At 35.6% G+C, this 15416-nt stretch overlaps 1 protein-coding gene across 1 annotated transcript; it reads right to left on the reverse strand.

Annotated features, from left to right (window-relative positions):
* Window positions 1-632: 632 nt before the first annotated feature.
* LOC124355732 lies at window positions 633-14153 on the reverse strand. The gene is made up of 5 exons (XM_046806889.1): window positions 14053-14153; window positions 3380-3753; window positions 2692-2842; window positions 1749-2464; window positions 633-1615 (listed from the first exon to the last, which is right to left on the reverse strand). Exons 1-5 carry the CDS (start codon window positions 14151-14153, stop codon window positions 633-635), a joined length of 2325 nt encoding a protein of 774 aa, XP_046662845.1.
* Window positions 14154-15416: the final 1263 nt, after the last annotated feature.

Raw genomic sequence — 15416 nt, forward strand, 5'->3', positions numbered from 1 at the left:
GAAGTCCAGCTTGACAAGTAGATCAGGGGCATCAATGTTCGAGTTAATCAGCTTCCTCAGGAACAGTAGGTCATTGATTATTCGTCTTGTGTGAAGTGGCATCAAGTTTAACTGAAGTCGCAGATCATGAACTGGAGCAGTGCGGTAGTCGAAGCCTAGCAGCACACCAACAAAACGGACGACGAAACGGGTTTGAACGTTCTCAAGTCCATCAATCTGGCCAATCAAGTAAGGGCTCCAAACAGGTGAAGAATATTCCAGTAAGGGTCTCACCAGATGGATGTAAAGGATCCGTAGAGCATGAATAGAGAACATGTTGCGGCTGTTCCGTATGACGAAGTATAGGGCAGAATTAGCTCTCTTACAAATATAGTTGATATGTTCTTGAGGGTTTAAATTAGGAGAAAGCATGACTCCAAGGTCCCTTATCATCAGAGAACGCGAGAGGGGTTGATCTTCAAGTGTGTAAGGGAACATGATAGGTGTGCTAGACCTGGAGAAAGATATCACAGAGCATTTGGAAATATTTAATGACATGTCATTATCATAACACCACTTCATCAACAGATCAATACTGTTCTGTAAAGCCTGGCAATCGTTGAGGGTTTTTATTGTTCTGAAGAAATTTAGCATCATCGGCGAAGAGTAAAACTTTTGATCCTTGGGTTGTACTGGACTAAGTCATTTATAAATATTGAGAAGAGAACAGGGCCCAACAGCGATCCCTGAGGCACACCTGATATAGCAGAGAAAGGCTTCGACAAACAGCCAGCAACCCGAACCCGAAGAGAACGATCCCGAAGGTAGCTCTTCAACCACATCAAGAGGCTTCCACTGAGTCCAATAGCTTCAAGCTTGGCCACCAGGTGTTCATGGCTTACACGATCGAAAGCTTTAGAGAAGTCTGTGTATGTGGAGTCCACCTGATGAGATTCTGAGAAGGCAGTAAGAATGTGATCTTGGAAGGTTAGTAGATTAGTAGTAGTCGAGCGTCCTTTCATAAAGCCATGTTGTTCAGCACAGATAACACCCTTCAGATGGAATGACAACCTCTTCAGAACCAGGGATTCAAAGATCTTGGCAATTGATGACTGAATAACTACCGGGCGATAATTCTTGACGTCAGCGGGAGAACCAGACTTGAAGATAGGTACTATATAACCCAATTTGAGATTAGAGGGAAAGATTCCGGCAGCCATGAGCATGTTGAAGTATAAGGTAAGGTGAGGAGATAAAACGCTACTGCAGAATTTCATAATCAATGGAGAGATGTCGTCAGGGCCAGCTCCCTTGTTCACATCAAGCGAATTCAGTACACCCTCCACCTCAGCACAGGTTACACAGCAGGAAGAGAGAGTGGTACATGCCTTGAGGTCATATATAGGTGGAGATGAAGATGGAGCCTTGTACACAGAGGAAAAAAACTTGGCGAACATGTTAGAGATGTCTTGAGGATTTTCAGCAAATTCATGATCGAGCTGCAATCGAGAAGGAAGTGATGGAGTCCTCTTGGAAGAATTGACAAAACTCCAGAAGACTCGAACGTTACTCTTCAGAGATGAGTCAATGGACTGGATATATGTTGAGTAGCATTCCTTCGTTAGTCTACTACATGCTGCACGAACACCACAGAATTGATAATAAAGACGGTTATCAAGAGTTTGTTTGTAGCGCCTATGAAGTATCTTCTTCCTGATGATCACAGCTTTTAGTTCAGGGGGAGAACCAAACAGGAAAGGCTCGTTTACCAACGTATTTAGATGGACATGCGCTCCTGATATTGCAGCTAAGTTGGAAACAAAATTCTGAAAATAAGTCTTCGACAGGAACACTGTTATCGAACACAGGATAGTTCAGACGCTGAACCCAGTCAAACACATGGGCTAGATCACATTTCCTTAGATTGGGAACAAATGCACTATAGAAGAGGTTTTCTGAAGTATTAATATCCAGGTCCATTTCCAGCGCAGGATGGTGACATTCCACAGGAAGAAGAGGGTCTGAGGCATTCAGGACTCGCAAGTTCACAGAAGAAAAGACCAAATCCAGAAGGACACCTCGATCATTGTAGATATTATTGTACTGCTTAAGATCAAGGAAATTCATAACATCATAAATACGTTGGGCTGATGTGTTGAGGTGGGTAAAGAGACTGGACCAGTCCACGTTCGGCAAGTTAAAATCTCCAATAATCAATAATGGGTGTATGTCTTGAACGGTAATTGACAGTTCCTCCAGAATAGATGCAAATTCCATGTATTGGGTAGAGTTCTGATTAGGAGGCAGATATACACCACCAAGGACAAGAATAGAATTCTTTAGCTTCATGGCTGCAAAGACACATTCAATGTTAAGAGAAGACTGAGAGAGTTCCCAGGAATCAAACCGGTCCCGCATTGCCACAATCACCCCACTACCACTGGTTTTCTGGCTCGATAGAGAGGTCCTATCACATCTATACACCCTGTAATTGAAGGAACCAAGTTCAACATTACTTATATCCCCTGTAAGGTTGGTCTCCACCAATACAATCACATCATATACGGAATGGCTAAGAGATTGGCGCAGGGTTACAAGTTTAGATCTCAGTCCATTGACGTTTTGAAAAAACACACTGATTTTCTTTTGACCGTTGGAGTCTAAGCGTTTTTTGATTTCAACTTGGAAATAGAGGGAACTCCATTAATGTACCTTATAGTCAGGTCATTCTCGCCAGCATTCCTCCTCGCTTCAAGGTCTGCTCTGAGTTTCTGAAGATGATTTCGCTCTTTAACTGTGCGATCTCTAGACATGCTGATCTCCATAACATCGTCCAACACCACTCCTAGCAGCTCAGATGACTCTGAGATATCCACTTCAGTGTCACCAATGAACAAGGATGGAGTCCAAAAGTTTTTAGAAATTTTCATTTGTTTGGTTTGGATGCAAATGCATTTTGTTTTTTCGGGGTTCATTTTAAGACTGTTTTTTGAAAAAAATTGGGCTAGTACATTTGTTTTGTGAAATAATTCTAATTCAATAATTTCACAATCCCTACTTTTGGTCACAAGAGTGGTATCATCTGCAAAAATTTAAAGGTTTTCTTTTGGAATTTGATTTGTGATGTCATTTATGTAGATCAAAAAAAGAAGGGGACCTAAAATTGACCCCTGTGGAACTCCATTTAGGATCAATTCTGGCTTAGACTGAAAGGTTTTGATTTTGGATTTTGTTTTGTGCATAATTTCAACTACCTGATACCTGTTTGACAGGTATGAGGCAAGCCAATCTCTGGCATAACTTTGAACGCCCAGGGCCGAAAGTTTGCCAATAAGAATTTCAGCATTGACACAATCAAAGGCCTTTGAGAGATCTGCAAAACAAGCCATTACAGTCTCACCAGCCTCCATTGCCCCAATGACACAATTCACAAAGTCAATAAGAGCCAATTTGGTTGATTTTGATTTTCGGAAACCATACTGTCTCTTCACCAGAAGCTTATTTGTGTCAAGGTAGTCAATCAGCTGGTTACAGATGGTTTTTTCAATGAATTTTGAGACCACTGGTAGGAGCGATATTGGACGATAATTACACACATCCATAACATCCCCCTTCTTAAAAAGAGGCTTGACCTTGGCAATCTTGCAGGCGTTTGGGAAGGTGCAGCTACTAATTGATGTGTTTACAAGATCCACCAGTGGTCGAGTAATTTCTTCCTGACAGAATTTGAGTGCCTTCATACAGAGGCCATCAACTCCAGAGGAAGTCTTAGGACTGAAGTTGACAAAGAGTTGTTTTATAGTTTTTTCATCAATTGTTTTAAAACTGTCAAGTGTGAGGTTGTTTTTCTACTTGGGCATGAACATGTACATCATGATTGACTTGTAGATCACCTTTAATTTCATTTGCAATGTTGATAAAAAATTTATTAAAGTGCTCACATATTTGAATTGGATTGTATATTTGTTTATTTTGATTTATGATGCACATGTTTTCAGAATTTGTTTTGCTTTTTCCTCTTATACCATTTACTATATTCCATGACTCTTTTGGTTTGTTATCAGATTCCTCAATCTGATTGCATTGCAACTTAATTTGTTTAGTTTCTCTTTCATAGACTTCTTTTACTGGGCCATGATATGTTATAGTGATACAAAAATGTCTCAATGAATGATTCATATTTTTGGTTTACATCTGTCTCTCTGTCAAAATCAGTCCAACTTTCACCTTTGAGTCTAGCCTTTAATTCCATTAAATTGTTTTGATTTAGCTTTCTAATAGTCTTTTTAATCTTCTGATTTTTTTTATGGTTTTATATCAAATTTTAAAACAATTCCATGATGATCAGATATAAAAGGTTCAATAACTGTACAGTTGCAGTTTTCCAGGCTGGTGATAAAATTATCAATGCATGTAGCTGAGTGTTCAGTTTCTCTCGTGGCCTCATTAATTGTGGTGATTAAGTCAAAACTTCTAATAATATTATTGAAATCGATTGTGTTATTGTTTGGCTCCAAGAGATTAACATACTTTCATACTTTCACTAACATACGTTCAAAACATACTTCCATAGCAAGCCAAAAGAATATACTTAGTCACTCTTATATGACATGAGACGACTTAGATAAAGCATTCTTCATATTTACAAATATGTCATATAAAGCAGTAATACATATTAAAGCAAAAATGGTACATTAAAACTACATAGATGTTTGCAATGATTTAAAAGTAATGATACAGAAGAATTTCAATTCAGGAAACGATGCAACAATATACAAATGTTTTCAACCCAGTGTTGTTTTGAGACACTTATTCTACCTGTCAGAAAGGGAAGACAACATTTCAATTGAATCTCGCGCTTCTTTTCCTATTCAGAAATGTTTATATGTTTAGATTGTCACATGTCATCACACAAACGTGTGTGATGTTGTATAGTAAATATTTGTATGTGGAGTATTGAAACCTACGTTTTAGTTTAGACAGGTACAAATATCTTATAGTAAATACGCTCTTTTTAACGTACTACTGTACATATTCTTTAATGTACATATTCTTAATGTTACAGTGTATATTAGGAAGAACTGTAACACGAACTGAGCTTTAGTAAACAATAATATTATACTTTATATGGAACATTAGAAGAAACCAATTAATGAGCCTATTTATAATTAGATGAATTAAGAAAATACACTAAGGTACGCATATCATATTATTAATTGTTACATATTTTTAATGGCCTTCCGCTACTTAAGTTCTGACGGTTTTTAACTGATAATAATATGATAACATTAAATTTTTGTATAATGTAAACTATGACGACATGAATGTAGTATAATGCAACGGAGTACTAATGGAGGCAACAGAACGTAATGAAAGAGGAATAGACAGACAGATAGAAGATTGTCTTTTGGTGCTAAAATAAACAGAGCTATTCCTTAGGCCAAAAATAACTTATATGCCAGGTTTAAAGTCTCTAAGACGTATCTATCATGAGTAACCGCACAGACGCATAGACATGCCTTTGACCGTCAGTAACGTTCTTCCTTGGGCCAATAGAAACCTAGGCACTCGGATTCCAGGTTTTATGATCTTACTACTACGATATCGCACAGACGACCAAATGGACAATCAGACAGACAGACGAAATGTCCGTTATCCTTGCAACCCCAAAATCAGCAGCGTAATTTCTTGAGCCATTAAGTTTCAAGACTCTAGTACCATTCTTCGAAGACACATATACAGACGGATGTATAAAGGGGCAGACTCTCGGACGGACAGATGGACAACCAGTATCTCAAGAAGGCCGTGGTTAGCTACTTAATAATCATACTTAATTTTACAAGAAAAGGTTTTTGACTGAAGTGTTTTATTCTTGCAGTATATGTTAATAATATTCGCAAAAACTCGAATACATACGTTTTACGATGTATGGTGTAAAAACAGAATTTTTACGTGAATATTAATAAAGATGTAAATATAAAATCAATAGCGTAATTATGGTATGGAGGGTTTATTCTATGTGCGTTAACTCCAGTTCACCTTCCTCAGTGCAACTAACGTCTGGAATCTGATGCTGTCACAGATGACTCCTGGAATCTGGTATCACGTTTGTCTGAAGAGACTTTAAAACATTCGGCGACGAAGAAGCTCAAAACAAAATCTAAAGAAATATAGTGCAATTTAGGGGAAGAGGTATTCTCATTGTCTCATTAAGTCCTCAATTGAGTGTATTTTTTAGACATGGTATATATTTTTTAGTACAGGCGTCAAGTCTGTGACAGCGTCAGATTCCATTCGCTGCACCAACTTGGAGGTAAAATGAAGCTAAACTCAATATTCAAAAATAAGATATAAATTCTTGAAATATGTCACCCTTAAATAGATTCGCCCTAGAGCCATGAATTTCGTAGAATCTAGGCTTACATATTGGAAGCATATTTTAATACCCTCGAAAAGTTTATTACTTTTCAAGTGGGGTCGAATATAGTTTTATACTTAATGGTTTAAATACTCCACCTAAAATGGTATAATAAGTCACATATATACTTCGAAGTAGTGGATTCGTTGGTTTTAGCACACACACATTATATAGCATTTTTACCACGTTGATTATAAAGAAAATAATTATTTTACAAAATAAAATTTGATTTGAATTATATATAGTCTACCTATTGAAGTAGAACAACACGACGCGTCCGTTAATAATATATTTACCTCATTTTCTTGGCCATTATATAACTGGCAAGTATCCGGGGCATTATACGCGATATCATTTTGAATGGTAGATATATGTCATAGGCGTGCCCTTATTAACTGGCTTAACAAACACTCTTGAAAATAAGTGATGGTCTCTGGAAGATATTCTCGTCTCCTGTTCAACTTCAAGATGATTGGGATTTAAGTGTAAAGAACAGTGTTATGAGTATCTATGAAATAAACAAATTTCACTGCAATATTCCATAATGTTTGAAGTATTACCTCTAACAATTTCAGTAACAATTGCAGCAGTTTACGGCGGAGTGGGTGCGTATTGATCCGGTCGTAGTAAATCTTTGATGAAGAACTTGTGATTTAATAAAATGGAACTCTATAATAATTTTGATTCGGAAGTAGACACATTTTTGGTATATATGCTGTGTTCACTGTTCATTATTAAAGGGAAAGTTAACCCCATTTCTATTGATACTTATTTGAGAGTAATCGTGTGAAAAAGTAAGTCTATTTTGAGTTCGATTAAATTATACCTTAGACATCATAGTAGAGACTCCCTAATTGCCATGATTAAAAAATATAAGTAAATATTTGTCTAAGTAGCCTACTTCAGTCAAAGAAAGGTTAACTTTCGGCCAGTGTAATCTTTTTTCTCGTTTACGTTATTCTCTATTCGCTCGTAGCATTTTCATTGTTGCCTCAATTAAGATAATAAATAATATCCTGGTCTTAATGGACTGCTTTGGCCAAAATTGACTAATTCATGTCATTGTAATTTACTTCCGGTCAGATGTTGTTTAGACGTCTAAACGCATATAGTTGCATTCTTAAAAATTAAGGTAACTTAGAAACCATAGTGCCAATGAAGAAAATTGCTCTGAAAAGTGTACTATGGTCCAAAAGACTGTATTTCCAGCCAGTATATGCCGATTCCAGTGCTGTAATAGCGTTTGCATTGTTGCTTTAATATATATATATATAAATGTCTGAAAAGTATTCTTGGGCCAAATGCATCTAGTACGGTTTGAAATAATATAGTTTCTGTCTAAGGTATTCAGGTGTCGTTGTAGCATTTGACGTTTTGTTCAGATCAAGATAGTATATGTATACGTTTTTCTGAAAATTATATTCTTCTAAACAGTGACTATTCAATGTAGCTCTAGGTGGGATGGAATAAATCTGTAATTTACTTCTAGAGTAACCATGGAAAGCTTAGCGAAGTGTTTCAGAAAATGTTAAAGAAAATACGCTAAGAATACCACCGACATAAGACATAAGAGTACCACCGACTTCGGTTAAGCGTTAATAATTTTTTAACCATCGTTAAGAAAGGAAAGGAAAGTTTTTTGTATACCTACATACAGAGTAAGCCCTCCCACATACTTCACTCGTGAAACAGCAAGAGCAGCGTCCAATAAAACAACCGAACTACCGACCGTCTCTAGCCGCCTACTCACTCGAAACTCCAACAAAGCAGCCAGAAGAAATAACTGAATTAACACGCCGAAGCAGAATAAGTTGTGCCGTTTATTTTTCGTATCCAGCCGACACTGATGCGAGAGAGACTACCAGGACGAGAAGACGCGACAGGTGGCTCCTGCGATGGTTTTCTTTCGATGACGATTCACTAAACTAAATGTACTTCGACTGCACTTGCATCATCAAACTAGAAGCCACAGTATATCATTTTATTTGACCACAATATTTTGTATCGTTACAACTACTCCGCTCATTGTATCCTACTTACGGTATAAGATATTTTCGCCACCGTATTAGCGTTTGATTTGCTGTTGGAGCAAGGAAGTATATTTGCAGTATAATTTGACAAATCTTATGTACTTTGGTCAAATACTTGTGTATCTTTTGGCCAATTTAATCCTTTTTCGGTCTAGTATAATACCAATATCGGTATGTTTTATGGCGTAATACACATGTGTGTCAAAATTTCATCTATCTACGTTATCAGGAATTGAAACATAATGTTAATATTCCAGAGGTTGCAATAATATTTTACCTCCTATGGGTGGTTCATTTGGATGGAGTGGAAAATCAATGTTAAAAGTAGGTGATAAGATTTCCTCTTCGCGTTTACTTGCATTGCAGTCCCCTAACTCTCTCACTAGAATTTAAATGTTTAAGTAATGCTATAAAACCTAACATAGTAAGCACATATGTGATTATAAAGTGTGGCAAGAAATATTAAATTTTGTATAAAACTTCATTTCTACATAAACAAGTAAAAGTTCTACGTCAGAGGTTGTCCAACCATTGAATGTGGATGAACTCTATTGAGGCTTATCACTCAGGAGAAAATTAATATATCTTAAACCGTATTTATTGAGTACACTAAAAAATTAAAACAATTTTTTTAAAAATTAAGAACTGTGATATTCCTATTGTAATGTAGGGCAGTTCCAACTTCATAAAGCTTATATGTTAGATAATCTTTCAGTAAATGTGTGATAAGGGTACTTCTATAGGGTTAAGATTAAATATTTCACGTTCATGTTTGTTTTTCTTATACATTTAATTAAAAATTCTACTATTTAATAAATAATGATTAAGTGCTCAATTTGTTTTTTGTTATCGAGATTAAGTTACGTTTTTGGTTAGAGTACGCAACTATACTTTCAATATCTTGAGAAATGTTCTATTATCTGGAGAAAGATACATTTCCACAGGTTGCTAGTAATACTAAATGTGATGTTTAAGAAATTCGTAATCTTTACATTTGTCATGAAGCCATAGCCCTATAATATTAGAAATGATATATTGTAACGAACGTGAAGACATTTTTAAATTGTAGTATGTTGCAGAATACAAGAGGCAAGGATACGGTTCTCGGGAAAACATTACATGTGACTTAGTGAAGCAGTTAACTCCTTTCGTTGAGATAAGAGGATTCTTTATGTCAGTCGAAGCTTCTACCAGTGGAAACTAATTTTGAAGTATTGCATATATATTTATTAGTTACATGTAATAATGTTTCCAGATTATAACTTGTTTTTACGACGTTGACTATAAAAGTTTCCAATTTAGTACCATATAGTAAATTTATTCCTTTCTGAGAGAGCCCAAAACGTGATACGACTCAATGATGTAAGCCTTTAAAAATCCTCAGACGTAATGAGTATATTTTAATAATAAAATAAACTTCATAATTCTACGTTGTAATTGAAAAATGTATAAAGGTAAAAGCAATTAACATTGTTTCCACATACTACTGCACTCCACTTTAATGGAACCAATTAACTGAAATGGACCAAAGTGCAACGAATAGTAATTGGGTCACATTTAAGCAAAAGATTTCTCATTTGATTAGTCGAAGATTAGGGAAATAAAACTTATTGTTACCTCTATGAAAATCAGTATAAATAAATAAGTACTGATCTATTGGGTATTAGACACCATAACCACCAGCTAAACATCTGTTGACTGATTACTGTTCTCCACAATGAGCCCGAAACATTTAATTGAGCTAATGATATTACAACTTGAAGTGATAAATGTTGATAATAGTTCAATCGTTGGGCTGTTTAACGCCAGTAAAAAAAACACAAAAATGTCTATTATCAGTATGTTATATCTATGCATTATAAAATCTAACACAGCTTAATATATTATGTATATTATAACAAAATTATAACAAGCTGTGCAGTGTTTCATTTTCAACTACTATAAAAGGCACACATATGTACGTTGCACAATAAAAATAGATTGTGGTATTTTACCAGTTTTATTTCTTTGATGTATGACATAGTTGTAGGGTTCAGCCATCCAAATTTAAATATTTATATTTGTACATCGGACGTTATATTGCTGGACAGCTGGACGGCTACCGCACTACGTAAATGATATTTTTTATAACATATTGTGAGCAGCTAGTGTGATTGTCCTGCTGGTTTGTGGGGGAGGGGGATGTAACTGAAATGTTTAGCTTGTGAATCTGTGAGCATTACTGATCAATGCTAAATGAAATGACTATAGATAGATAGAAAGTTCGCGTTACGTTTTATTGTGTACTCTATACAGGGTGGCTTTTTAAATGGATATCCTATCGTTGTTTTTGAAGACATTTGAAAATAATTACATATTATTTTTTGAAAATATTACACTATAGCTATAAAAACTGGCTAACTTTGTTTTTCTTTATAGAACACCATGTATTTTATAATTGTTTTCGTTAAGGAAAGTTAGATGAAAAACTTTTTTATTCTTATATTTTTTATATTTCGCTAATAAACTCAATAACACATTGAGCGCACATACCTATGTTGTTATTGAAAAAATCCCAATAAAAAGTTTGAAAATTACTTTTTCTATAAGTAACAATAGTTCAGGGTGATTCCAGAAGATATGCAGAAATGGTGAGAGCTCATTCTACGTGTAGGAGCGAAATAAGTTATATAAACCTGGATATTTCCAGCTTCGGAAAGAGCCATCCTTAAACGAACAAAAAAAAAAATTATGGTTGCCTGTAAAGTCGGTTTTACGGGCGAAGATTTTACGTGACAACGTCTTTTTCTCGGTAGAATATTTATTGATATGAATATTATTAAATTGCACAATAGGAACAAGGAATTGAATGAAAATAAGAATTGCACAAATTTTAACTATAGAAATATATTTTGTTTACTAAAACATTGTACATAATTTGAAATTAATTAAAATTTGTTATTGTAAATGGTAAAGTTGAATAAAACATTTACTAAAATTGGAATTTGAAATTCTTGCTAAACACAGTTAAATTCTAACTCCGCGCGTGGTGATTGGTCGGTTTAGTTCGTTTGTTTGGTCGCACTGTTATGACAGGTTAGAGGTTATAATTTGTTATTTTAAATGTTTGACTAGCAATACGCGCTGTTTCTTCTCAATCGACTGAATTACGATTGATTGCAGAGTGATTTAAACTAATAATTTACTTAACACTATCAACATTTGTCAATAGTATGACATAACCTATAAACTCAGTTTCTCAACTTTTGTGTCAATCTAACAATTAATCAATCAATCATAGTTTACGATAATGAAATATCAGTGTACAATTATTTACCTTTATTGTTGTAGTTGTTGTAAATGACGAATCTAAGCACTCCACATTTTCACGAATAAACATAGTTATCTGCTTTATCCCGTGCGGCGGACCCACAGTTATCTGCTATATCCCGTGCGGATCCCGTGCGGCGGACCCACTGGACGGGCATCGTAACGTTACCGGGCGTTCCACTTTTTCATGAGTGACTCCGAGCCGCAACCTAATTTAAGACGTTGTCACGTCAAAATGCATTAAGGGGAGTCCGGATGCCATATAACCGTAATGTTAACTCTACCACCAATTGCAAAAAACCTATTAACTCCAGAGCAATAATTTTTTTTATTTTGAAGAGTGGGGTTTTTTAGCTAGTTCCTTACACAGGGAATTTTAGTTATCCTTAAGAATAATATTATGATAATTTTTTTCTAATGTACTATTAAAAAATCAAAATAAAAAGTTAATTAAAATAAAAAAGAACTGATATTGTAAACATATCAACAAAAACCTCATGTAAGCAACTTAATTAGGTGCCCAAGAACATGCTGTAAAAATTTGGTTACATTATCTTTTAAAATTATTGAGTAATCCGTGAAAATAAGGGTAAAATATCAATTTTTAGGAAATCGCAAAAATAAGCTACGGATGGACAAAAATGAGTACTAACTTACCATTAATGTTCTCCTGCCCCATATGAAGGATTGTCAGGGTCTTCTCCTTCTTCATATAGATCTTCTAGTCTTCTTTTATTCATTCTTCTTTTCTGCCTAATTTTTTTTATAGGTCTGATGCTGCTTTTTCCGCCTTTCGTATTCGCTCTAAATCACAGCGTCTCATTGCATGTAATGTGTGATGTCCAATTTCAAGTCCCAAATGTTCCAATATTTTACATTTGCTAATACAACCATTATTAAATGACAGCACAGCTTCAAATGTACCAAACTGTAGAGTTCACAGAGTCACAAATGTATTTTTAGGGATTCGATTCCAGATGATATTGTTGAGGGACTCATTAGGGTTTTGTGATTTGCCTCGCAAAATTTTTTTTAAAGATCTGGATCAGCTAAACTCTGATATATAGGCTTTAATTCGAGCATAACAATTTCTGGTAGTAGATGAAAATAATCAGCATGCTTATATGGTGTATTCTGTTCAATCGACTTATTGTATTTGCACCAGGACTCTTCACCTTCGGGCAAAGTTGATGGCAAGGATTTTCATCAGTTGACATTATGTGAAAATATGATGCCCAAACAGCTTGTTTCATTGCATGCACACTATGTGTATTTCTCCTAATAGCCGACCGTGGGTATAACGGCGGCATGGAGAGGTGGATTACTACCTCACAATGTTTTTTGAGTGGTCACGGCTATTTCCGGTCGTACCTACACCGAATGAGCAAGGCCGTTTCGCCGGATTGTATTTATTGCTCAGGCGTTCCCGACGACGCTGAACACACTTTCTTCTGCTGCCCGCGTTGGGAAAGACCCCGCCTCAAACTTTTGGTTATGATTTCGGTGGACACGGTCTGTGACCGGATGTTGGAGGGCGCGGACTACTGGTGCTGCTGGTCCAGCTTTGCACAGGGTATACTCCGCGCCAAAAAGGGTGATCTGGACCGGAACAACGCGGGACAGATCCAAGATCCGGCTACATAGTTGCGAGCCCTCTGGGCGTAAGCCAAAATTTGGCCTAGCCCGAAGTTTAAAGCGATAAGCGGTTTCCAGGCTAGAATCCTAAGAGTAGAGGAGGTTTTAAGTGGGTATTCTACGTAAGTAGGAGTCCCACACTACAGGCTGGCCACCTGTGTGCGCAAAAGCATTTTCCTCCCTCTCCCTAAAAAAAAAAAATTTATTCTCCTAATAGCTAAATCATAAAATAACTGAATTTTATTAGTAGCTACTTGAGTGAGACGATTTTTACCGCTAAGTGGTTTTCCGCCAGCAAGTTTTGAACCAGATTTTTTAATTTTTAATTTCCATATCCTTGTTTCCCATCCTTTTTTGTACATGTCCTATGTACTCCATCTGTTATATCTACAGAATATGGTTTAGCAGCACAAACAGCCTTGTACGCGTTCGAAATCTCCGTCGCCTAAATATTCAACATACCGTACACCATATTGGACTTCAGACCAAGAAAACATTTCTACGGCGCCAGCCGGTTCCATCGCACCACTTGTACCTAAAAAGTTGGCTTCACAGCTGTCAATATGTATTACTTATTGACACTTACAAAACTTAGAAAGGGCAATAACATGCAGGACCTTTCCTGTATCTACTGATGTATGCGAAACTATTCCGCTCAGAGATACATGACCCCTCCTCTACCAAGAGCCATCCACCGCAACAAACAAATCTGTTTTAGGCCTATCAGGTTCATCTGGACCTGGGTCATTCTCGGCTACTGCTTCAGCAACTGCATCTTGCATTGATGCCTCACATAAAACTCTACATGCATCCGCAAATAATTTCTCATGTCTCTTATATACAGTCAGGGGAGGTGGCAGATTAAAAATTCCACAGAACATCTTAGCAGCAGTATAACCTTTACCAATTGCTCGAAAGCCGTACACTAGCCTAATGTTTAGGTCATACATAGGCCTAGCTTCATCAGGAGTTATTATTTTATTATAGTTTGTAAATTTATTTTCTCCTGTGTCACAGTTTGTACAAACTATTATAAACTCAGTTGCAAGGCCAACTGATAGTCCACGTTGAATGGCAAAATTTACAAACTGCACTATCTTTTAGTGCTTCTTCCAATCTTCTAACATTAATAATTTCATACTGAAGAGACCCATTTTTAACATTATGATAATCTAAATTGCTATTTAATTTCAGCTTGGAGCTAGATAACTTTGTAGGTTGCGAAGTAGGGTTAGGCTTAGGACTAGTTTGTGTTCGATCTACATTGCTCTTACCTACATTTGTTCTTTTTTTGTAACTAGTTCTCCAAGTACCGACTTTCTTTTTATTTCCCATTGTCCCAAATAATCAATAGAATTAATTCACAAAATACTAAATACAGATCACTATTTACAACACAATGTTATTTACACAAAGGTTATTCAAAACAAAACAGTAAACAGATCACAGGTGTATGATGTGAAACAGAAAATAGCAGATGACATGAACTGCAACTGCCAATTGAATGTATTGCCAACATAACAGAGTGTAAAACTCTTGTACTACAATTTAGTACAGTACTTACTATAATAAATAAATGTTGTACTTTTTTCTAAACTTCGTCAATGATTGTTGAAACATGCCTTTATAAAATTAAGTTTTTAAATATTTTTCATTCCTCAACATATTAAGTGTTATATATCATTGTAAAGAGGAGATTCCAGGAATTAATATTCATTAAAAAACACAAAAACGAAAAAAAATAAATTTTACAGTTTGGACTCCCCACATATAATTGCATAAATAAAACAGTGATCACTTTTTATTTTCAAAATAATACAAGTTTTCTTTCTTATATATTTTGGTAATTCAATATTTAATCCATTATTTAAAGAATTACGTTATTTTAATCTTAAACTAGTTTGATATTTTAAATTCTATCAAGAAGATGCGTTTTGTTGAATATTTCTTCGCAAATACTCATTTTTAACTGGCTCGAAAAGAAAATCATCAACGATTGAAAATACAGGTTTCCAGTTTTGATGTGTATTATTTAATAATTGTCT

This window comes from Homalodisca vitripennis, chromosome 2 (assembly GCF_021130785.1).
Source record: "Homalodisca vitripennis isolate AUS2020 chromosome 2, UT_GWSS_2.1, whole genome shotgun sequence".
NCBI lineage: Eukaryota > Metazoa > Arthropoda > Insecta > Hemiptera > Cicadellidae > Homalodisca > Homalodisca vitripennis.

Excerpts from the sequence above, each read along its gene's own strand:
- LOC124355732 (XM_046806889.1), bottom strand. The coding sequence starts at position 14,153 with ATGCAAGATGCAGTTGCTGAAGCAGTAGCCGAGAATGACCCAGGTCCA. Across the intron at positions 3,754-14,052 it reads GTTGCGGTGGATGGCTCTTG|TCCTAAGACTTCCTCTGGAG; the intron begins GTAGAGGAGGGG and ends TGTCAACTTCAG. Across the intron at positions 2,465-2,691 it reads GAGAATGACCTGACTATAAG|GGTGTATAGATGTGATAGGA; the intron begins GTACATTAATGG and ends CTTCAATTACAG.